The sequence below is a fragment of the Centropristis striata genome, chromosome 14 (assembly GCF_030273125.1).
Source record: "Centropristis striata isolate RG_2023a ecotype Rhode Island chromosome 14, C.striata_1.0, whole genome shotgun sequence".
Lineage (NCBI taxonomy): Eukaryota > Metazoa > Chordata > Actinopteri > Perciformes > Serranidae > Centropristis > Centropristis striata.
The window spans coordinates 12,480,472-12,506,692 of NC_081530.1; the positions used below are offsets into that span (position 1 = coordinate 12,480,472).

At 37.8% G+C, this 26,221-nt stretch overlaps 2 protein-coding genes across 2 annotated transcripts in view; one reads left to right on the forward strand and one right to left on the reverse strand.

Moving 5' to 3' along the window:
* Positions 1-437: 437 nt before the first annotated feature.
* On the reverse strand, positions 438-12,077 carry sf3a3 (splicing factor 3a, subunit 3). The gene is made up of 17 exons (XM_059350494.1): positions 11,616-12,077; positions 11,459-11,506; positions 9,937-9,989; positions 9,630-9,735; positions 9,465-9,537; positions 8,316-8,407; positions 8,148-8,230; positions 7,796-7,934; positions 7,641-7,709; positions 7,468-7,535; positions 5,278-5,385; positions 5,114-5,183; positions 4,851-5,015; positions 2,290-2,400; positions 2,071-2,161; positions 1,920-1,975; positions 438-730 (listed from the first exon to the last, which is right to left on the reverse strand). The coding sequence occupies exons 1-17, from the start codon at positions 11,709-11,711 to the stop codon at positions 653-655; spliced, it is 1,506 nt and encodes a 501-aa protein (XP_059206477.1). The 5' UTR covers positions 11,712-12,077; the 3' UTR covers positions 438-652.
* Positions 12,078-13,666: 1,589 nt separating this feature from the next.
* The window catches only part of LOC131984519 (ubiquitin-conjugating enzyme E2 E2-like), a 117,887-nt gene continuing 105,332 nt past the window's right edge, over positions 13,667-26,221 (forward strand). The window contains exons 1-2 of the mRNA XM_059349362.1: positions 13,667-13,803; positions 20,878-21,075. Of these exons, the coding sequence (XP_059205345.1) occupies positions 20,885-21,075 (191 nt within the window). The 5' untranslated portion in view covers positions 13,667-13,803; positions 20,878-20,884. The remainder of the gene's footprint in view (positions 13,804-20,877; positions 21,076-26,221) is intronic.

The following is a 26,221-nucleotide window of genomic DNA, read 5'->3' on the forward strand; positions in this document are numbered from 1 at the left end:
CATTTTCAGTGGACTCAAGTGCAGATTTTTATTACATTATCGGGAATTTATTACATTATCAGGTTCTACAAGCAGATTATTGAATTGTTTTATTTACATTTACAAAATGTCGAAACTCTTTGAATCAGGGTTGCAGTTATTGTTTGGCAACCAAGACTCTATGGCAACAGCAGGTTTGTTCATTAAAAGAAATACGACCATGTCTTAATTTATCACTCCAGTGTTTAACACCGCCATAAAATCCAGTAGTAAACTCCCCTGCATAAAGAGAGTTAAAATATGCTTATGAGTCAATAGCAGCAATAAATCAAAGCACAGTCCCAGAGGTCTGTCTCTGCACAGCTGCTGTAAAGTCCCAACATGCACAAAAATCCCTCTGGAGGGCAGAATCAAAAGGCGAGCCGTACACAAACAGAGAATGAAGACGAACAGCACGGTGACAAAAGTACTCAGTTTATTATAATGATCAATGGTTGCCACATTACAAAGTTATCAAAGGGAGGAAAGAGGGTAGGATACCTTCTGTAAAACATTACTACTTACAAATAAAAAGAAACATGGGTGATAAAAAATATAGCAAATCTTAAAGGACGCTTATTCGATGTTACATTTTTTCGTAATTATTCAGTGTGACTGTCAAATTCTGCTCAGTCTACAGCAAGCCTTGCCTCTTCAGATCCTCATAAGTCTTCTTGTTGACCACATTGCCACTGGAGTCCTCATACTCTTCCTGAAAACACACACACACACACAGGTCATAAAATTAGCATTACATTAGAACAGACTGCACTGTTTCCCAACAAGTTGTCCTGTTTCCCTCCATGTGGACTAGGGTTGCCAACTTCCTGAAAAATAAATAAGGGACACCTCATTGGCAGGGCCGGCCAACCTGATTGCCTTCACCCATCCTGGCTTGGTGAAATTTTTTAGCCCCTTTTTTTGTGAGTGAAAATTTTCGAATGACTCGATGACTCGAACCTGAATTGAATTAGATGCATTTTTTTTGTGTGACATGAATACATGGAAAATAAATTATTATCCAGCAATTCACTTTAATACAAAATAACAATAAGGCCCTGTCCTGCAAAAATGTAGTGGAGTTTGCTGATAACAATTTGATTTACTCCTTTTATTGGCTTTTAAAATGCAGCATGTATGCAACTGAATGGCCATTTTGGAAGATTATGTCATTCCATAATTCCAAATTGGTTCAGTAAAAATGTATGAAATTCATGTTGTGAACACATGGGGACCTGGTCTTCAAGAATGCACTGGAGTTTGATGATTAATGATCGATGATGATTAATCTATTTATTTTCTATTTTCTTGTAAATATGTATTATGTAAATATGTATGTTTAGGAAAAAAAATGTTTTAACTGAGTAGTGGAGAAGAGGTAGGTTTAAATAAGCATAATAAGCTTCATCCTACTCCTTTTCGGACATGTTGCATTCACATTATAGCTTTTGTTTTGACTATTGCTATTTTTGTTTTGATTATTCTCATTGGATTTGTTTGTTTTTGAGTTTACTTTGTTGTGTTACTCGCACATGTTGGAAATAAAAAAGCTGAACTGAACTGAATAACAATTTGATTTACTTATTTTATTGGAGCAGCATGAAGACAATTGAATGGCTATTTTGGAGTCATGCAGCTGACAAACGGGCTACCGTAAAGTACAATGTAATCGCGCACTAAAATTTAAAGTGCAGATGTCTCGACGTATTCTGTATCGTCATACTTATGTGTGAATATGCTGTCAGCTCATTGATCACAGAGTAGGACGGGGCCTGGGAACAAGACTATCACAATAATACGGGACAAAGTGCGCCCCTCAATACGGGACGGGTGCTTTTGTTTCTAAATACGGGACGATTCCATTTTTCAAGGGACGGTTGGCAACCCTAATGTGGACTCACCTCTGTGTCTGGCTGCCACCGCTCTAATGCCTTCTGGGACTTCAGCTTTGCCCACACTGGAGAAAAAACACAAAACTCAAATCAACACCCCAAATTCTTCAAAATCTTTATAACAGCCTTGAACCATCTTCAGGCAAGCAAAGACTCTTACAAGAGACGGCGTCCTCAATCTGTGTGACGTTGGCGAAGTGAGCGGTGTTGGGGATTCCCAGACAGCGCATCCCGTGAGCATGCCTCCATTCCTGCACAAACAAAACACCAAATACACTTTCATTTGTTGTATTACAGTAAAAAATGTGTGTGATCTTTTTTTTTTTTACTTTTTTTCACACTCCCTCTGGATCAGTGAATCCATAACACAACAACATACCGCAAAGTGCCTCTGGAAGGCTTTGGGTCCCCTGTAAGTGTAGTTTCCACAGATCTCACAGTTGTAGTTGATGTTCAGCCCGTGGAGTTTATAGAGCCAGTAGGGAATTGGCTAAAGGGAATAAAACAGCAGTGAGAAAACATGAGACACATCAAGACATGAGAGTAAAAAATAAGCAGCACATAAATTCAGAACATTTTAATACCAGTGCTAGTATTGAAAATGTTTAGCCCAGTGATTCAAAACCAACAAGAAATACAACTGTGTTAATATTTAGGTTATTTAACCGATAAAATACTGGCAGTTCTACTTCTTCAGGGCTTTAAGAATTATTTAAATCAAAATATCCAAACACATAAAATTCCCTCCTTGCTCGACGTGCACATATAGGCTACGTTTACATGATGACGGTCTGAACAGAAGACGCAAAAGTGGCGTCTCGTCTTCACTTTTTATTCTGCGTTTAGATGAGTGTTTTTGGGAGGAAATCCGCGTGCATACGGTGAAGCAAAAGTGTGTGAATTGGATTAGGTATGCATGCCAGGCGGCATCACTTAAAGCCATAAGAGCATCTTTGGGCATGTGGAAGTTTTCACGCCACGCATTTTCATCAGCTACTCCTTCCACAAAGTTCTCCACCATCCACTAGATCTCCCAGGTCTCGTCCAAAGCCGTCTGGCTCGCCTCCGACCAATTGCTGCATCCAAAATGTGATAGAGGTAATTCCAGATCCTTCTCTGTTCACTAATACTATCTGTACATATCCTGTACATTTGGTGGAAAGACTCCTGTAAGTTTATTAGAGCTGCCAGAGCAGCTTGAAGGTCCGACGCATGGAAATAATCCCACGTTTGTTTATTTCCCTGTACTGGAGCATGTATGTGACGTAAACGCGTACATGACGTGAGCAGATCTGAGCAGAGTTTTGTGTCTTGGCAGTGTAGACAGACACGCTACGGTGGAACGGATTACAGTTTTACACTCTGGAGGGTGGTTTCACATTTTTGCGTTTTTAAGCCCCAAAAACGCCGTCACCGTCTAAATGAAAGGCACTCAGACAGGGATATTTTCTGTTGCAGGGATTATTCCCCCGGCAGTGCATACTTTGTTTTAAAGAGATTGAAACAAAAATTACATTTTAAAAAATTCATTTTGGGTAAATTTGTTGTTTTAAGTTTTATGTTACATAAAAAAATAAGATCGTTAGGTGCATCCCTTAGATTACATGACCTTTGTGTTCGGTGAAATAGTTTAGGTCATTTGTGGTCGAATTTTTAATTGACAAATCACAGACATGGACCAAAAACAAAAAATGAGTTGACTCAGAGGAAGCAATACATTTCAGACTAAATAAGAGTTTGATCGACTTTACTTGGACATTTTCAGCCATATTTGTCATTTTTCACTTTTGTTTTGGCAATAATTTTGGCTGTGATACTGCAAAGGACACGATTTTTGAAAGAAGGATTTCTTCCTTGATATATTTTGAAATTCAAATTTAAATTTTTCTAATGGTTCAATAATACACTGTGTACAAATTTACTACCCTTTCAGACCATTCGGGCTGAAAATGTCCACCTCCAAAAAAATGCTATAAAAACTCAAAATGGCATGTGCAGGGTTAAAATCCTGAAAATAATTGAATATTTGATAGTTTTTATCAGGACTGAAGTTGATTAAAAGATTTATCCGAAAAAGTTGGAAAAGAATATCAGTAATATTTTTAAGGGGTATTTAGAAGTGGACATCTCTGCCATCAAGTGGCCAAAAAGGGGTTTTTACATTTTAAATCTGACACTACACAAAAACTAAAAATGCATCAAAATCAATTTTGTTCTTAATCTTTGACATATCCAAAATCTTTGAATGTTTAATTGTTTTGAGCAGGGCAGAAGTTGCTTAAGAGTTTTATGCAGAAAAAAATAGAAAAAAAATATTAATCTGCAATGTTTTTATAGGATTTTTTTTTTTTGGAGGTGGACATTTTCAGCCCGAATGGCCCTGAAAGGGTAGTCAATTTTAAATCTGACACTACACAAAAACTAAAAATGCGTCAAAATCATTTTTGTTCTTAATCTTTGACATATCCAAGGCTGTGATAAAAACCAATGTCCCAGCCAACAATGATTTATTATTTGAAAAATAACTACATTTTTGTGTTTTCTTCATTTAAAACATCAGTGACATCTTGCAATCAAACTGGTATTTAAGGGTTAAAATCCTCAACATTTTTGAATGTTTAATAGTTTTGAGCTGGGCAGAAGTTGTTCAAGAGGTTTATGCAGAAAAAAGTAGAAAAAAATATGAATCTGTTAAGTTTTTATCACGTTTTTTGGAAGACATTTTCAGCCCGAATGGCCTGAAAGGGTAGTAAATTTGAGTGGGCCCAGAGGGTTAATCTACCGAATAAACATTTCTTGTTCCTAAAACCTTCATTCACAGCCTGCTGTCATATTTAAGTCAACAACCGAAAAAACCCACAGAGCCAAAAAATGATCATTTCACACAGTGTAAAAGTGATTTGGTATATTGTGTTGTTCACTACAGCAGTGTAGTCTTACCTTGCCGTCCCAGCCCAGTGGCAGGTTCTTGGGGTTGTAAATGATCTCGTTGTCTTCATCTTCGCTCTCGCTCTCACTGAGCTGCTCCTCCTCCTCTTCCTCACGCTCCTCTCCGGTCCTGGCCTGTTTCCTCTGGACGTTCTCATGGGTCAGCTGCCTCTGCTCCTGTAACAGGCAATGATGATCAAAACAGTCATGTTTGATTGAACAATAAGCTCGGTAACACTGGACCAAACCTCTTTCCTTCAAATATATTCACTTACCCCGAGGATCTCCACATATTCATAGACTTGAGCCTCCAGGAAGGCAATTTCCTTATTACGCTCTGTGTCTCTGCAGAAAGTGATGGATGGAAATTGTTATTAATGATATAATGAACATTATGATTACACTGGATATTTTTTTTTTTTTTTTTACATCAACTTACTTTTTTGGGCCTTTGGCTTTAGGATTCTTGGCAAACAGTGAGGGGTCCAGTGATTCCAGGGATTTGCCTTTTGTGCTGAAGAGCCTCTGAGCTCTCTCCTCCAGAGCCCTGTCATATAGACACATACATTCAGACACACATTCAACCAGCAGTCCTGACTCAGTCACATGCTCTCGCTCTGGATTTGGTCTGAACTGCAGAATGTGCACTAAATTTTAATAAATATTAAGATGCATTCCCCTCCCATCCTAACTTGCAGACTAAATGAATGCTGTACACACACTACAACAGTCTAATGAACACTAGCCTCTAGACTAGTGGTTCTCAAATGGGGGTACGTGAAGGCACTCCAGGGGGTACGTGAGATTTTAAAATATACATTTAAAAAGTAGCATCCATGTAAAATTCTTTAAAAATAAATATTTAATGAATATTTTGGGAAAATATAAGTATAAGTTCATAAAATGAATTTTATATTCAGTAGGCTTTTTCAATTTCATGATCCTAAAAACCCAGAGTGTCCCCCATACCAGGATGGTTGGACCCAACCTGTCATATGCCACCTGGCATCACCTGTCAATCACCTGAAAACTCAAAGATGGAGTCGTGGTTGAAGCGTAGCAGTTATAGTTTTAAATGGTTATATGCTCACTGTTATTACTACATTAGTTTGAATCACTACATTTTGGTGATGAGAAATATTTGCAATACATTTAGTCATGGATTATTAACATTTAAAATGTTTGAAATTGTTGTTTTTTTCAAATGTTTGAATTTTGTATGCGTTTATCAGTTCCAAAGTTTAATAAATCAGACACTGATGGCACAGCGCTCTGTTTTAAAGGCTTTTTTTCCCCCAACCAAAAATGCTTTGCCCTGGTTAGGGGGTACTTGGCTAAAAAAAAAAGGGGTTGAGAACCACCGCTATATTAGAGTCACAAACTGGTGATTACAAACATGGCAGACAGCTGTGATATAGGCAGCCAGTGGAAGGACAGGGACGTTTTAGACTTCAGAAGTATTTGGGGTGACACTTCCGTGCATACTTAACTTGAGGGGTCGTATCATAACTGGTCTGTGTTTGAAAGCGTATTAAATGGCCGAGTGGGGCACGTCAGGATCCCACCACTCCTGGCTCTGACTCCTCATCCACACACACCTCTGTACAGACGTAGCAGCTATTGCTCCACAGAAAGCCACTGTTAAAATGTTGCTCTCTTTCTCCTCAGCCTTCTTCTGGTTATTACCTGCTCATAACTTCTCCAGATTCCACCATTAACTCTGACTTCAGCAGCCTCCATGTTTTACTTCTGCAAAAGCATGCTGCATGCGATGTTCAGGACTGTGAGCAGTTCACACTGCAGTCTGATATATGCCACATTTAAAGAATAATAAACAGCCAAACAGAAATGGATCAAAGCAGCAAAAAAAATCTGAATTTAGCATTAGACTTGCAGTGTGTATTTAGCCTCATTGTATCCAAAGGGTTCCCAGATTACTGGAAAAGTTCAATGTTAAATAGCCCGTTCCCACTTGTGAACTTATAAGAACCAAGGTTATAATAGTTTTGGATTTTTCATTAGTTTTTGTTTTAATTTTGTTGTCAATTTTTGTTTTCAAATTCAGTTAGTTTTAATTAGTTTTGAGGGTGAGTTTGCTAGTTTTAATTAGTTTTTATTTTTTGGAAAATGCTTAGTTTTAGTTTCGTTTTTATTAGTTTTAGTTGTTTTGTAATGGGGTATTTGTTGGGTGCCAGATTCAATAAGGTCACAATAAATGTTTCCTTTATTTCCTTTGTCTGATCCATCTCAGCCCCAATAAGTTTATTAAGTCATAAAACCAGATAGATGAAATAGATTTCATATCAACCAAAAAGGTTTATAAAAGGCGTATGAAAAAAGTTGACAAAGACGAAAATGAAGGACATTTTCACTATAATTTCAGATAGTTTTAGTTACTTTTGTAACCACACAATACAGTTTCAGTTAGTTACTGTTTTTTTTAAAAACTCTAGTTTTATTTTTATTTCAGTAAAAAAAATTTTTTTTCAATTCTAGTTTTCATTATGCCGTTAGTTTTCGTTAACTATAATAACCTTGATAAGAACTTGTGAAAGTTTGGTTCTATGTTCTTCACACATATGGGATATACATCTTTAATCTTTTTTTAGCATAAAAATTACATTCATACCCTCCACATTTCAGTCCCAGTGCCATGAGGGCAGACTTCAATCTGTCCAGACCCAAAGAAGCCAACTCCTGTGGAAGAGAATAAGAAACAGCACACCAGTAGAAGTATGGTCAAGCAACTTTAGGATTAATTTTAAATTTCAAGTCTTCATGTATGAGCTTTTAATGTTTTACCTCCCAAGAAGAAAAGGCAGAGAGGTCCAGATGAGCTCCAGCATGTGTCAAAGCACTACTTGTCTCTTTCTAGAATTGAAATAAGAAATTAACGGGTCAGTTGAGATGTACAGTCAAAATTCCAACCAACAGAAGATCTGAAGAGGAGAAATTACAGGCCAGCCTGGAAAGGTCCCGTTCTCCCATTTCTTTTCAAAGTCGGACAGCACTTTGCCGTAGAGCTCGTTCTGGTCCAGCAGAGGTTTGACCCTGTCTGTGTAGTCCTGCAGATACTCAAGCAGCATCTCTAAATACCTGCACAAACAGTTACCACATTCCATTAGCCCAGCAGCTCAGTGCATGCAAACATTACATATGAATTTATATTTGATTCATATACATCATATGGATCCACGGGACTTCATGAAGTGAGGACTGGTTCATTTTTACAGCTAGATTTATTTCTACTTCAAGTTCAACACAGGTCTTAACCAATATTTCTGACGGTAATAAGCATGATGGACCTACTTTTTGTATTCAGCATTCTTCCTGTCCTTGGGGATGTCAAAAAGCTGGTCGAATGAAGACAGGAAAGAGATATACTCCAATTTCTGTAGGGAAAGAGTTCAGATTGTGGTTAAAAAGAAACACAATTTCAGTTTTGCATGAATTATGCAGACTTTAAGGGATCAGGACCTCAGCTCCCTTCAGGTTGATGTACTTCAGGTAGCAGTCGTGGAGGTCGAGGTAGCGGCCGTATCCTTCCTCATCAGTGAACTCCACCAGGTCTGTGGAATACAGACAAAATCACATCAGAGCAACATCAGTCAATAGCTGTGTTTCCTTTAGGGGGAAGAGTGGCCACCGGGAAAGTCTCAGGCCCAGCCTCTCAAAAGTCAGCTCACTCTGCGTGTCTCCATTACAAAAAGTCCCCCAGAGGGATTTAGAGACTCCGGAGGTGACGTATGGTTTTTGATCATCGCGTGATTGCTTAGTGACAGTTTTGACCGTGATCACATACGTGACAGATTAAACACGGGGACGCAACCGTGGCCGCCACCGCTAACTGTGAACAACATCAGCAGCTGATTGTAAACAAAGCAGCATGGCTAATTAAGCACAGCATCTCCACTGGTCATAAACATAGTGTCCGGTGCTTGCTGTAAACAAACAGAGATCGCTAAGTGAACACCTCCTGCAGCAGCAACAACACATACACACTGTACTGCTACAGAGCTAACTGTTAGCTTATTAGCAATTTGCAGACTGGACGCTAAGGGGTTAACATCCCCTTCGGCTCTGCAGCTGGGAGAGACTGCTGCAGGAGGACTGTGCCGCTTCAACTCTTTTTTACTTTTCTTAATGAGCTGCCGGCTCGCAAGGCTCGTTAAGAAGAGTAAGAACGAGTCTCCAATAACAATAGAAAAAGTCGCTGGATTTGTCGCCAGTCGCTTTTTTGAAAAATAGTTACAAAGGGGCTCTGAAAAGTCGCTAAATTCAGTAACAAAGTCCTTGAGTTGGCAACACTGCTTCGCCGGCTTTTACAAATGGCGTGTGTTGTTGGGGCGTAGAGTACTACGTCTCATCCCGCTTAGTAGGTCACATCCCGCTTAGCGATCTATCCAATCAGTAACTGGGCTTTTCTCAGGGGAAAAAAAGGCCGGTCAAAAGCCGGCTCCGGACTGGACTGCTCTTATTCAAATTAGGGCTGTTTCGGCGAGTGAGACCCGCCTCATTCCAGGTATTGTCTGGTAGTGGAAACAGCCTTATGTTACAAGTTTGGTAACAGCTAGCTAGGTTAAACTGTTTTCAGACGGAGCCTATTAAGATGATAATTAGACCTACTCTGAGCCTCCTCGCTGGGGTTGTCTCTGGCCTTCATCAGCTCCTCAAACTCTGCAGACATGGGAATGGAGATCTAAAAGAAACACATGATAGCAATACTGTTAATATTCCTTGTCAAAAGGTTTGCATAGTGGAATTTGATTATCTACATAAAGATTTAACTACCTCATTTGGATGCTTTCTGTGAAACTCCTTTATCTGTTTCAGTCTGTTGTAGAACTCTGCAAACTCATTTGGTCCTGAGATTGCAGCAAGTTCATCCTTTCTCATTCTGTTAAAAAGAAAAATATGTTTTTGTTTAAGGGAACAGGTTAAGTGACTATGTGTAACTATTAGGAGTAACATTGTCAGACATGTATTGTGCTTCAAAGTAACATAGTCCTTCAGCAACATCTGTAATTTGGCATAAGACCATTCTAACACATCTGGATACGAGTTAGACAACTTCAGTTGGAGCAGGTTAGTCACTTACCCATCTTTGTCTTCATAGGAGTCCCTCAAATTTGCACTCACATCCATATACCTCTGTTAAAACACAAACCGACATGTTGAGCATTAAACATGGCAGTCACATAACTTACTGGACCCACACCTGCATTTTAGAGCCCAACAGATATATCGGTTGACTGATATTATCTGCTTTATTTTCTCTATATTTAAAAAAACAAAACATATATAGAATTGGCTGTTGATGTAATACACTGTTTATATTATGCACAACAATGTTAAATATTCTTGTTTGAGAAACTCTAGGTACATTTGCAGAGTGGCGAAAAACCGGTGCACAATCCACATAAAAAGGTCTATTTTCAATCCAGTCAATCAATTCAATTACTATTAATTATCATCCTCTAAAATCCCTTATCGGCCGGGCTCTACTGCATTCCTCTCTTTTACATGGAGATAATGTCTCACAAATCTCTGTTCTGAGGTGTCTATTTTTATGTATTTATTTTTTTTTACATTAGAGCACTTCTGAACTGTGGGGTGGTCTGTTTAATGCAGTGCACAAAGAAGTGTTTTTCATGTTGTAGCGGCACTCCGTTTGCTATTCTTTCTTTACTGCGCCACTTCTGGAGTCGGTCAAAAAACGTCCAATCTTTTTCAACGCGAGCAACGAGACATGACAACTTCCTTTGTCTTTTAAAATGTTTACTTAAAATAGAGGTTGACCGATATATTGGCCGGCCGATATTTGCGTTTTTTACTTGTATCTGCATTGGCCGATACGTGCGTGCATTTATTTTACACACATGGGTCAAAAATGACTCATTCATCCAAATTTGATTTATGATTAAATTACCTAATACTATAATAATAGTAATTTGTTTCATATAGTTACTTTAGCAGTAAGAGGGGCCAAACACTCATATATTTAACATGTTCCTATATCATATATGTATCTGTATATGTATATGTATATGTATATGTATCATTATGTCACACATACAGTGTATCTGGAAGGTGTTCACAGCGCTTCACTTTTTCCACATTTTATTATGTTACAGCCTTATTCCAAAATTGATTGAATTCATTTTCCTGAAAATTATACAAACAATACCCCATAATAAAATGTTTGACCCATGTTGTGCATTAGAAGCGTAGTGATACAAAAAGGGTTTTTATTCAAAAAGTAAGAAATGAAAACACAAATTAGGATGTATGATTATCAAAAACAAGTTGATTGAGGAAAACCTGGAACACTGAATGATGAGATTAATTTATTGTAAAGATATAGAAAATAAAAACTTAGTCGGGTTACTTTAGACCCATGTTGTTCATCAAATGGCTAAATATACAGCTAACGTTAAGTTGTTTATCTCTAGTAACGCAGATACTGTACATAAGCAGAACTGTTGCCATATGAGACAATGTTAATGAGCTAGTAGAGCTAAGAAAAGAATAATTACCCTTATTTACCTATCCAACTTACAGGCTATGTTAGCCAACCGGTGCTAGGCGTTTAGAACCAATAAAAGTCTTTCATAACTTACATCCAACATTGCTCTTGTTCGATGGTCAGAATTGATCTGTTCCCGCAGCTGCCAGAAAAAAAAGAAACAATACACATTTTAAAATAGGAGTTACTTTGCAATGTATTCCGTAATGAATAGCAACAGTGCTAATGCTAGCACAGAGCGGGTAGCTTACCGTGGACTTCTTGTGTAACATTTCTTTTGTTTTAGCATCCATTAGCCTCTCTTTCTCTTCGTGATAGCGTCGTTGTTGCTCTAAAATAGTCTCCATTGCTTATAAATGTGCCGTTCGCTTATAAAAGACAAGATAACTAGTTGGCATAAAAATGAATCAGCCGACGTTTCTACTAACGTTCCGTTTGTTTTCAATGGCGCATGTTGAGAAGCAGACGTCCGCCACTGTACTCGGCGTGCGGAAACAACGACGGATTAAAAGGTTCCGCCGTTGTGACTTGCTCGACACAAACCAATGGACAATAAAACGCCAATTTATTAATTTAGAAGATAAATTTGATTCAGGTCATCAAATAATTATATAACTTGGAGGACAAGTGGTCCTTTATTTGTCTATTGTTAGTTACTTAGCATATTTAGGGGTCTACGTTGGGTGTTTTATGTTAATATTTATTTCAATCAGCCCAAATGTTTTAGACATATTGAAATAATGGGTCCTTGCCTCTCAACAGTTGGAAGTCGCCAAAGTGCAGAGAGCATTTACAACCCCATGCTGTAATAGGGCGCCGTACATCTGAGTACATGGACTATAATAGCCTGAATTATTAACATGTCGGAAATTGGTTCTGAAATCTTGATGCACACTTTTCAAACAAGATGGATTGGCAGCCTACAGTGTATTCCTCTCTTTTGTACTTCCTTTGTAGTCTACACTATCATCAAAGCCATAACGCTTCACACAGCACACAGTTTGCGCGGACTCGCGTGGGAGCGCGCACGGAGGCGGTCTGGTTTGTCAAGCTGCAAACAAAAGAAAAGATCGGAACTGAGGCGCATAAAAGAGTCAATAGATACTTAATGGAAAATATCAGTAGACGACTACAGGTGTAGGATAATTAATTTTGCGGCAAAACTGTTAAATTTTTTTTGTCATGTACACCACGAACCATGACTATTTGGTGAATAATTTGCAGGAGACAAGAAAGAGATACGACTTTATTGATATGACATCACAGGAGTACAACACTATTCTTGTTATTATTAATAACAATAATGGCATTTAAAACGATATTTTTAGCCCTTGTTAGCCAGTGGCTAGATGATGCTGTGTCATAAGAGTAGCCTACTTGTCACTTCGTTGTTGTTTTTATTAAATCTTTTTTTAATGTTAACGTAATTCAAGAAAAACTTGCAGAAATGTAATATGTCATGCCTTTCTCTTTTTTCCTCCTTCCTTTTTAATTATTTTTATTAGTCTGTTTAATTTACACCTCAATTTGTAATGCCAGACTTTGTTTTGTTCTACCCAAGATGAATGGTCTGACTGTAATTGGAACTTCTCAATAAAGGTTATATTTTTTTTAAGTTGTTTTTTTTTCTCTTTAACTCTTGTATTTCATGAAAGGATATTTTTTTTAATCCTTTAAGTGCTTTAACACGTGTCCTTGTTAATAATTTCATATCATATAAACCATCTTAGTTTCATCATACTGTGTGTTTTACAGTTGATTAAAGTGAATGTTACTGAATGAGTTAGAGGCCTATAACTACATGTGAACATATAAGCTCTTGATTTGTATATGATATTTTACTATTCCATGTTAGAAATTAACACCAGCAGTCTGCAAAATGGGCCTTTTGAAATGATTGCTTGTACCATGCTACTGTACTACTTCTGTATTTTTATCAAAGTCCAAAAAATCAAAACTACTTTATTTATCCCTGAGGGTAAATCCAGTTAGTCTGTTAGAATGTCTGTAAGAATGAGACAGCCTGATGGCTGTAGGAGCGAAGGATCTTTTGTATCTCTCTGTCCTGCAACGGAGAGAGAGGAGCCGTCCCTGCTGTTTTTTTGGTCCATAAAGGTTTTTTGTAGTGGATGATCTGGGTATATTAATTCCCTATAGTTGTTCTATTGCATGCACAATGAGCACCTCACTCCTGATTCTCTTGAAAACCCAAAGCGGGAGAACGTGCTCATTTCAGCTTTTATTTTGACAGCTAAAAGCGGAAACGAAGCGTGTAAGCACACATAACTTGATAGTCGCGGTTTGGCACATTCTCTCGCAGTCAGTCAAAGCAGCGGACAGAAAGAAAGCAGCGGACAAGCAGCATTACGGATTACGGAATATACAGCGGACATTATAACACATTTCTTCCTCCGCCGTGCGTCCAGCCTGCTAATAAAGGTGAGTGGCCCGTATTGTTGTCTGAAGACTGAACTCTACAGATAGATAAAGGTTTATTAGGTTATGTTGTGGAGGGAGGGGGCGGTGGTGTGGTTGGGAAAGAGAGGGGGCATCCATTCTGTCTTTTGTGCTGGAGCAGATCTGGTAGTGGTCAGCGGGAGCTCCGGTCCTGGAGAGGCTAGATATGGGATAAGTGTGCTGTTGAGCTTCATCTCGTCCTGTCTAGATAAAGATGTCTCATTACGACGCTGTCTTGCTGTTAACTCCCGGGTACCGGGGCGGAGAGGGCTCGGGGCTCCCTAACATTAGCCCGATACGTGCCTTCTCTGCACGGTACTCAAAGACAATGTCGTCCCGCACTCCGTCCGCTATACATATAATTTAAAACCCAATCGTCTTTTACCGTGTATATATGCCCAAGGGGATGCATTTAAAGTCATTTAAATAATTGTTAACAGCCACTGTTTCATTCGGCGTACACCCATTGCACCAAACAGCAATAAGTCCAATGAAAAATAAACTTCTGTAATAGAAAGAAGTCCAACAACCATTCCCACAAATACTACCTGAACTTAACAAATAATGTGAGCCAAATATAAAACTAGAAATGTCATTATGTTTAACCCTCCTGTACTCTTGGGGTCCTTTTTGATCCCAAATCATTTTCAACATACGATTAATAAAGGTTAACTTTCTTGAAATGTTCAGCATATGTGCCCCTCTGCATCCTTTATAGATAATATAAATTACATTCATTTTTACGTGTTTTATAAATGTTTATAGCACCCATCCTCCTCAGGGGTCAAAAAGGACCACATGACATCAGACTGGTTTTAGGACATGTAGAAAAAAAATTATTACCAACTTTTTATTTTCACCTTTTAAGGCAACTCATGACCAACACATTGCTATATAATTTTCATATTTTTTTTCATTATTATTGGTCAATTTTAGTCAAATATACAAAATTAGGCCTCATTTCAAGAGAAAAAAAAGTAATAAAACCTGAATATTTTTTTTCAATAGTATGTCAGCTTTTAGTGAAACTTCAGTTTTGAAAGCATAGCATAGCATTGAGAGCTATTTTGTTTACTACATACATGTTTAATTGATCTAAAGTGAAACAAAATATTGCCATGTGCTGCTTGCTAAATGTTTGTAGTGAATTTGTTGGTTTCCCCAATTAAAGAAACAAAATGTGGAAGTATGTATGTATGACTGTGGATTTTCTCTGGGGTGTGATTTTCTGGAGGCCTGCTCCATAAGGAAATTATTTGCCAAGCTTCCCTTAGGTCAGAGGTCGGCAGCCTTTACTAACAAAAGAGCCAATGTTGGCCAAATAAAGAGAAAAAATTACAGGCCTTAAACCTTATTTTCAGCCTTACAAGAAAGATAAAACAAAGTCTAAATTAGCCTACCAACATTACTAATAGGTCATAATGAGCATTTATTAATATGTTTTTGTCAGAATGTAGCGAAGTGCAAATGAGGCTGGACACCCAAGGAATATCTCAGGAGATTTGAATCAAAAGATATCCTAGCTAGGGAAACTCAAAACTAGTCTTGAAGTTGGCAAAATTTAGATGTTCCACTGGACCGTAGACTTCTGTAAGCTCTGATCAACCGCTAACACAAGTGTTTTAAAAAAAAAAAGTGAATACCGTGTATAAGCTTTTAAATAAAGACTGTAGATTGCTTTAGGCCTACACCAGGGATGGGCAACTGGAGGCCCGGGGGCCATAAGGCCCGCACCCTCACTTGAAGTGGCCCTCAGTAGAAACTACATGCATTTGAGCATGAAATCTAAAAAACGCAGTGTAAAAATGCACAAAATTACTTCTTGCGATTAATGTTGGTCTGCTGTTCTTGCACTGATAAAAAAGAAATCACAGTAAGTGGTTATTTTTTATTTGCTTCAAAGCTTTTGTATTCCTATTTATACTGTTCTACATGCATTTGAGCATGAAATATGTTAAGTTACTGCACTGTAAACATATTTAAAATTGCAGTTTCATCATATCTGGTTAAGTGCACGGTCCTATATGTGGCCCTGTGGTAGTGTCCATGAAAAATTGTGGCCCCCTGCAGCATTTAAGTTGCCCATCCCTGACTTACCAATGGTAAATTAAAATGAAAATGTAAAGAAATTAACGTTTCATTTCGTATGCATTTCGTAGCATGATAGTGTTTTGAAAGTAAAAAAAAGATTCAAAATCATATTTTATGTTGGACTAAAGGGCTAAAAAAGACACACAATGACCAAAAAACCTCCACAGAGGACACAAAAAGACACAAAATGACCAAAAAAAGACAAAATAACTAAAAAACGACTACACCAATGGTAAATGAAAATGTAAAGAAATTAACGTTTCATTTCGTAGCATGATAGTGTTTTGAAAGTAAAAAAAAGATTCAAAATCGTATTTTATGTTGGACTAAAAAAGACACAAAAAGGCACAAAATGACCACAAAAAAACCCCGACAGAGGACACAAAATTACAAAAGAAAAGACACAAAATAACTAAAAAAAGACTACACCAATGGTAAATGAAAATGTAAAGAAATTAACGTTTCAATTGTATAGTTTTTTTTTGGTGTCACAGCCACAGGGAGCCACTGCAGATGGCCTGAAGGGCCACATGTGGCTCTGGAGCCACAGGTTGCCTACCCCTGATCTAGGTTGATGTAAGGTTGAGACAGTTTTACACCTAAAGGGGAAAAAACATCCTCCCAATAGATCTATGACCCTGTCAGCAACTTCTACTTTAAGTGTGTTTATCCTCACTTGACAAGTGGAAACACACCATTGTCCACATAACAATAAGAGCTTACCCAGAGAGGATTCCCATTCACCAGAGCATGTACATGTTGTAACCTTTGAAGAGATGCCCCTCTGTATCATCCCAACCCATATAATCCCCCAATTATCTCCTATATCAGCTCACCACCAAATGCACTTAATTGCATCAGATAGCGTGTGTGCACTGGCTGTTTGTCAAATGTCAGAAGCCGAGTCAGCTTGCCAAAGCTGCTGTCATGTTTATTGAACAATCTGTCCTTACTTCTGTCCAATTTGATATTCATTTCGCCTCAACAGCATGCAGCCAAATGCCCTCACGCTCATTCATCTGTATCATACATTTTTCATACCAGACCTGGGAATGTAAATAGAGGCATTCACCTTGACGTTCACACACACACACACACACACACACACACACACACACACACACACACACACACGGAGTGACAGAGGAATTGGATTTAGTGAACATGACCTTGTAGGTGTCTTATTATTGAGACTCAAGGCTTGTGACCAGCAGACGTTCAACTTGACCGATTCTGAAGATGAGTGGTAAAAGATCCGTGGGCTGTATTTAACTTTTTACCCTTTTACCCTCCGTGTCTCCAAATATAGCGAGGTGGATGCACAATAAAGCCCTCTGGGAGGAAAGACTCCAGTAGGGCTGCAATTAACGATTATTTCCATTATCAATTAATTGAAAAATGTGTGAAAAAAGGTCCATTAATTCATCCTCTGGTTTTCAAAAAGCGGTTAGGGATAATGAATGAATGAACTAACGATTATAGTCATTGTCGATTAATCTGTTGATTATTTTAACCAGTTATTCCCAACACGGGGGTCCCGACCCCCCCAGGGGGGCGCCAAAGATCCACGGGGTCGCGAAGCCCTCTTGATTTTAAGGGATGTAATAAATCTATTGTGTTAAATATAGATGAGTCAGCATTTAATTCATTAGTGGGACAAAAAACTAAATAAGGGCTACATTAAATGTTTATTCATTTATTGAAAAGGAAAAATCACTATAGAAAAGTTTAAAAATTAAGGCTTTATCGCGAGAATAAGGACATGTGTAACATCCCTCCAGCAGTATACACAGTTAACCTCACCTTGCAGTAACCTCACCTAGCGTTAACCTCACCTTGCGGTAACCTCACCTAGCGTTAACCTCACCTTGCGGTAACCTCACCTAGCGGTAACCTCACCTAGCGTTAACCTCACCTAGCGTTAACCTCACCTAGCGTTAACCTCACCTAGCGGTTACCTCACCTAGCGGTAACCTCATTCAGTTTATTGTCATACGAGGAACAAAGAAACCAGAAATATTCACATTGAAGAAGCTGAAATCAGAGATTTTGGACTATTTGTCTTTAAAAAACTGCTCAAACCAATTATTCAATTATCAAAATAGTTTGATTAATCGAATAATTGTTGCAGCTCTAATTTCCATTATCAATTAATTGAAAAATGTGTGAAAAAAGGTCCATTAATTCATCCTCAGGTTTTCAAAGCTCAATCTTTCTTTTAAAAAAGACTTAATTAAAATAAATATAATTGTGGTACTGTTGGTCTTTTTTTTCTATTACTTTAACATGAACAGAGGTTAAAATCTACAGGACCTTCATCATTAATGAACAGATGAAGCATCACCACGGTCCTTTATGCTAAATTGATTGTGTAAAACACACAAATTGTCATTTGGGTAATTAGTTTACATTTTGCATCTCTGAATTAGTTTCATGTTTTTTTTATTATTTCATTTTTATTTGAGTTTTAAAATATTGAGCACATGAACACATATCCTCCACTTAATGAGAAAACAAAGAAAAAAGCGTCTTCAAAGTGAGTCAGACTATGAGCTCTTTTGTTCACATTCCTGAACAATGTATATATTGTTCTGGAACAGTGCAGTTATCATCCTGGCCTGCAGAGTCAACTTCTTTTCCAGTTACATGGTTTACATTCAACCACCTTCTTCTAGAGTCTCTGTGGCCTGGGGCTTTCCCTTAAACAAAGAATGTCTGCACCTTAATGCGTTGAACCTGATGGTTCCTGCTTCTTAAAGACAACTTTTCTATGGTCGGACAAGCCAAATGAATGGGAAATTAGGGTTGCCATTTTTCACAATCTCTCTCTTTTTTCACAATCTTTCTCATGTTTGGTAGAAAGATAATTAGGGCTGCAACAATTATTTGATTAATTGAACAATAATCGATTATTAAATTAATCGTCAACTATTTTGATCATCAATTTTTTTTTAAAGACAATAAGTCCAAATTCTCTGATTTCAGCTTCTTCAATGTGAATATTTCTGGTTTCTTTGTTCCTTTATGACAATAAACTGAATATCTCTTTGGTTTGTGGACAAAACAAGAGATTTGAGGACGTCATCTTGTGGTTTGGGAAACACTGATTGATATTTTCCAACATTTTATTGACCAAACAACTAATCGATTAATCGTTTAAATAAACGACAGATTAATCAATAATGAAAATGCATATACGTACATACACATACTCACATATGTATAACCCTATACATATACACACATACAGTATATGACCCCATACATATACACACATACAGTATATATAACCCAATACATATACACACATACAGTATATAACCCTATACATATACACACACACAGTATATATAACCCTATACATACATACATATAGTATATATAACTTACTTGATTCCTATGGTCTATGTCTAGTACCATCAGGTTGAATGCACTTATTGTAAGTCGCTTTGAACAAAAGCGTCTGCTAAATGGCATGTAATGTAATGTAATGTAATATAACCCTATACATACACACACATACAGTATATATAACCGTATACATACACACACATACACTGTATGTGTGTATATGTATAGGGTTATATATACTGTATGATACAGTATATATAACCCTTTACATACACACACATACAGTATAAATAACCCTATACATATACACACATACAGTATGTATAAGCCTATACATACACACACATACACTGTATGTGTGTGTATGTATAGGGTTATATATACTGTATGTGTGTATATGTATAGGGTTATATATACTGTATGATACAGTATATATAACCCTTTACATACACACACATACAGTATAAATAACCCTATACATATACACACATGCAGTATATATAACCCTTTACATACACACACATACAGTATAAATAACCCTATACATATACACACATACAGTATATATAACCCTTTACATACACACACATACAGTATAAATAACCCTATACATATACACACATACAGTGTATATATAACCCTTTACATACACACACATACAGTATAAATAACCCTATACATATACACACATACAGTATATATAACCCTTTACATACACACACATACAGTATAAATAACCATATATATATACACACATACAGTATATATAACCCTATACATATACATGCATCTTCCCCGTCTAAGTAATAAGATAGATATAAGAACCAGTTAACTTAATATTCAATACGTATTTCCTAATATCATTTTGGTCCGAAAAAAAGGGAGTAGGCTGAAGTAAAAAATACTTATCTAGGCCTATCCCCTGGTACTCAACACTTCAAATATAATATTTTATATATATATATATATATATAGCCACCTAATGTCAAATTAATTTATTATTATTATTATTATTATTATTATTATTATTATTTATTTATTTTTATCAGTCAACCATAGTATATCAAACAAATTAGATCTGAGAATTTATATTACTCCCGTAAAGAAAACAAACGAACAAACAAATAACAACAACAAAACAAAACACTGAAGGCAGTTACAAGAACGTCCTCATCCAGTTTGCAACCTATATTTATTTAGCATATCACTTTTCATAAGCCTATTGAACTTAACAATTGTTGTGCATGATTTCATTTCATCGCTGCAGTTGTCAAGTCAAGTCAAAGTTTATTTATAGAGCACATTTAAAAACAACCTCAGTTGACCAAAGTGCTTTACAGTTAAACAATAAAATAGTAATAAAAACTCAATCCAAAAACAGAGTTGGAGATAGAAAAGAAAAGGGTAAAAAAGTAAAAGAAAGCCAAGGATTCTTGCCTAGCTCTTGTTCCATCTTCTTCTTCTTGACCTTGGTGTAAGCAGTTCTTTAATTTCATGGTCCACTTATTTGCTTTTGTGGGCCTTTTTCAACCATCTCATAGAGTCTTGATCAGCAGATTGACTTTGCTCAGTTTTGTGTATTCAGTATGCATAACATTGCATGTCTGTGTGCAGTGTCAGCATGTCCAGTGAGGTGCAGCCGAGGCCGGACGACAGCCCCAACACCAGTGGGGGAAGCTCGGACGCCGAGCAGAGGGAGACGGCTCCACCGGAGCAGCCGGGCCCCGAGCAGCGGGACCAAACCCAGCCCAAGAAGAAGGAGGCCAAAATCTCTAGCAAGACTGCTGCCAAGCTCTCCACCAGCGCCAAGAGGTAGAGTAAAAGAGTAGCAGTGCACCAGATCTGTGTCCTCTGCTGGGTCTGCAGTCTCTGATGGATCGGCTTCACTGTTCAAGTGGTCATCTGTCACATGCTTATGTTGTTGATTTATTTCTCCATCTTTGGTGCTACATGCTCATTGCTGCGTTGTGTTCTTGTTTGTTTAGAGATCAGCTGTCAATCAAAGCAGCGCAGGCTGTAATAATCTGCGGATGAGGCTGAGTGTGTCGGGAGTTGATCAACAGATAATTAACAGTTCAATTGTGACAAATCTTTTAAGTCATTTATCAGGCTTAGAAACCAAACAGTCTCTGGTTCCAGCTTTTCAAATGTGAGCACTGCAAAAAAGGTGTGTCTAAAAACATGATAAAAACACTAAAGGGAGGGAAATGATCTTGCTGCATGGACAGATAATTTCACTTGACAAGATTTCTTAAATTAAGATTGTTAAATCTAGAAATAAGCATGTTGTACGCTTAAAATAAGAAATTAACTCTTAAAACAAGATAAATTAAAGCGGTAAGCAGCGATGAACTGGCCCGAGCAGAGTGACCTGACAATTATTTGTTTCTTACCAAGATAAAAAAAAACTTTAGATATAGAAGTGTTAGATCATTTATAAAAAGGAAAAAACTAAGCCTTGATGCAAGACAATATGATTAGGGTTGGGAACATACAAACATGAGTAATCCTAGATTTAAAAAGCAAAAAAATGAACTGCAAAGTAAGCAGAAAGTAGCTACTGTGCAAATTTAAGTTTTGTGCTGCTTGAGGTGGGCCATGTGACTGTAGGCCTGCTGGCCATGCTGAGAGTCTATCGTAAAGATTGATAGATTGCGGGGAACATAGGACCCTTTTTCTGGAAAATGGTCCTATGTTCCCCTGTAGCAATACATACCGGGGAACATAGGACCCTTTTTGGGGAAAAACGGGGAACATAGGACCTGGGGAACATAGGGATGACCCCCATCCAAACACGACATGTTCAACACATTTGCTGTGCTCTTCTTGAATACTATGGACAGTCTTTACGTTCTTATTAACACTTAACGTTAATGTTAGCCTTTGTTGTAAGCTAATGCTATCCAGCTAGTTCTAACTAGCTACCAAGCACAGACTACCTGGTATCGATCGCACTGCAGTTAAGCAAATAAAATAAAATAAATTATACACGTTTTAGTTGGTCTTGTTGGTTACGATAATCCCGCCCCCAGCCCCTGACGTGAGTGGTTCGTGGTTCAAAACCAGCAAAGGTATTCATCACTGTATATATCCCATAGCATATTCAATTCATACCTGCACTATATTTATACACTCTGTTCATATGTAAATACCTTGCACTTTACTACTCTGCACTTCTGGTTAGATGCTAAATTGCATTTCGTTGTCCTAGTACTTGTACTCTGTTCATTGACAATAAAGTTGAATCTAATCTAATCTAAAAGAGTTGGTACCACTCTGAAACCAGTTTTCCTGGCTGAGAGCCGGTTCTTTGGCAGTCGAAACGATTAGGCACCGGCTCCGAACCAGCTCTTGAACTGCCAACTGCCTTGATTGAAAAGGGGTTTATACACCTTCAGATTCACCATGGCAGTGTTTTTCTGGCAAAAAAAAAATCATCAAAGCATTGACAGCTAGATAGGCATGCCTAAAATATATATATATATATATATATATATATATATATATATAGAGAGAGAGAGAGAGAGAGAGAGAGAAGCCTCTGTATTTGCTCCTGTAACTACTCTGCACCAGATATTTTTGTGGAAAAGGTCCTGTGGCCACAGCCAAGTCTTTGAAATAAATACAGAGATGACTTCTTATCACCAGAGATGGCTACAACATAAAAAATAAGGACCTCGAGGGTTACCATTTTATAGGAGGGTTGACAGGCACAGTGTTATTTAGTTGCTTTTCAGTGCTAGTTCGTGTAATAAATCACCGGCTGCTCCAAACACAGGCCAAAGCTGGTGTTTTCCATCATAAAAACTAGGCTCACATGACGTTGACTTTTTTGCATTTGTCGAGGCATGCAGAATGTAATAGTTTAGTGCTTGCAGTGTCTCAAGGGATTATCAAATCCAATGAGCTGTGGAACATTAGAGAAAGCAAGTGTTTGGTTAAAGAGGCCATGCACAAGCATGAGGAACAGTATAATCAGTGCTTTTCCCTTTGGATTCTCCGGCCTTGTTCATTGCACCACTCTCTCTAACAGGTCCCCAGCTTCAGCCGTCAAAATGTGCCACCTCAGGAAATACTGCAGATAAAATTACACAGCACGCACTCAAGCTGAGAATGACTCCATAACCGTGGAGATTGTATTACAGGCTCCTTTGCAAATATATGTCTTTTTTTCCTCCTTCCCCAAGTGAGTCGTGTGCAGTCATTTCCTCAGCGAGGAGAGTTTAAAGGAAAATCCCCCCTTGGATACTCTTATGTGTTATGTATCATCAACCAACCTATGATGTACACTCCATTCCAGTAGTTCTTTTATGAGGACGTGTTGTAATTGGCATCTTTGTACCTCCATTCCTTTAGCTGGCGTCATAATCTTCAGTTACTGATTTTTCTTTTACATTTTCAAGAATACTGACAAACCTCACACAAGGGAGTAGCAGCAGTTTGTACTTACAGATGTGGGTTTTTTTTACACAAGACAATATACAGTATATTTCACACATTATACCCAGTAGAGGCTTTAAAGAATTACAAAATATCGTAAATGTCTGTACTGTAAATGCATTGCTGCATTGTAAGACTCTGACTTATTGATAAAGCTAGTGCATGTTTATATAGAGTGACTGACTTAAATGCACTTTTGGAGCCACATTGTCGTGGGGCTCAGATGCCTGAATTGTGTGGGGAGCAGGACTTACCTTCCAGCCTGTTTTTGTCATCTAAACTGATCCAATCATGCAATCGAGCGCAGAAAACGGCTGTGCTGATTGGCTGAAGAGACGCTATGGCAACAGGGTGGCAACAAATGCTTCAAAAGAAAACCGAGGTGCTAATTGGCCTAAGACGCGTTCTCTGTATCTGCGCTTGATTGCTCTGCCTCAACCACCCGGATGTTTGTCGCAGAAATTTGAAATAGAATTTTGCGAACTGAAATTGAATTGTGAGAACTGAATGTTCAGTTCCAAACTAATAAATTAAATTTCAAATTACAATTCAGATTCCGTTTTTCAATGCAATGATTCATATTGAACAATACAAATTCAAATTATGTGATTCAAATTCAGTTTTTTAATGCAATTATTCAAGTTAAGCAAATACAAATTAAAATACAAATAATTCAAATTCAGTTTCTGCTGGCAAATATTTCAGCCCATAGCTAGCTGAACACTGCTGCAGCACACACACACTGTACTGCAGTGGTGGTTCTACACAGGGGCCTCCAGGGGCCACTGCCCCTGTGAAGAAGCCCTTGGCCCCTGCTGTGGCCCCTGTGTCAAATTAATAATAAAAATATCAATTTATGATACGATGAACGACGGAACAATTCTCTCCTATTTTTTGTTCAAACAATATCTCATTATGCAGAAAAGGGACCCAGAATGTGTACATTGTATAATAGTTTAATTGTGCAATAAAAGCTTTTGTATATATATATAAAAAAGGATCATTCTCACTGTACTGCACTTTAAAAAAAAAAAAAGTAATTTTGCACAAAAATGACAAATGTCATTGTATTACGAAAATATTTGTTATTGTCTGTAAGTCTCATTGTTTCCATCAATGTATTTGTGTCTTCCAAATATACTTAAATGAGATTTTTAAATAAGCTAAAATAAAGGTTTTGAATGCTTAAATATCATATTTGCCATTTTCTAATGTGCCCCTCTGATTAAACACTGGCGTCAAAGGTTGTTGCATCTCTGTGTTCAAATATAATTTATGGAATTGGTGTGGCAACCCATGCTACAAAAGCTGAAGCTGTTGTGTTGTTAAAGCCTTCAAAACCTAATTTGAAACTTTTAAGTTTTTCAGCAGTATCAATTAATTTTAATGGAATCGCCATGAAAATCATATGCTAATTACAAGCCGTGACAGCGTGTGGCTGGTAATTAGCCGCATGCTGTCACAGTGTGTGAGGGTATGTCAATCATGGCAAAATGTTGTCCAAGAGATCCTGAAGCAGGAAATATGTAATACCAGAAAATGAGCATAATAGTATTTTTACATTAAAATACCTGTCTTTTCTCTGCCTCTAAAACCATCTAAAATGCTTGATGACTCATCCTGCATACAGGGCCGTTTACAAAAATGAATCCAATCAAATGAGACTTGAATGATGAGCCACTGCCAATTCCTGTCTCCTCAGAGCCAGATCCACCTCATCACCTCATTTTGATTGGTCAGAGACTTACCAACATAAAAGTGTCAACATACTGTCATGAAATGACTCTTAGATCATGACTAAACAAGGGAGACCACACAAGTATTCAATTTATGAGTAAATCATGTTTATTTGATTAACTGAAAAGAACACAAAGAAACATGATTATGTGAATCAGTGGTGAGGTGTGTGCATGCATGCAAGGTGATGGAATGCAGGTGTATAAGCTGAAAGTAACCAACAAACTAAACAAAACCAACTGAACCAAACAAAGGTGGTGGCTGTGGAGGAGAGAGAGAGAGAGCTGAGGCCTCAGCTCCTCTACACAGCCTCAGCATTCAGTACGTTTACATGACATTTGAAAAAACTGAATTATTGACTTAATCTGACTACAACTGGACAACTGAAGTGCATGTAAACGTGTTAGTCTGACTGATGTCGGAGTTCTCCAACTCTGATAACACCCAGATAATAATTGGAATAGGATTTTCGCCAGCATGTATGACAAGACCTCACCCCCACGCTGGCATATGACCCTGGAACAAAAACATCCAAGAAAGCAGGTTAACGATCACGTTAGCTGGTCTCACATTAGCCGGTCACATTAGTCAGTCGCATAAGCCGGTCACGTTAGCCGGTCACGTTAGCCGGTCACACATTAGCCGGTCACATTAGTCAGTCGCATTAGCCGGTCATGTTAGCCGGTCACACATTAGCTGGTCACGTTAGCCGGTCACATTAGCCAGTCACGTTAGCCGGTCACACATTAGCCGATCAAGTTAGACGGTCGCACATTAGCTG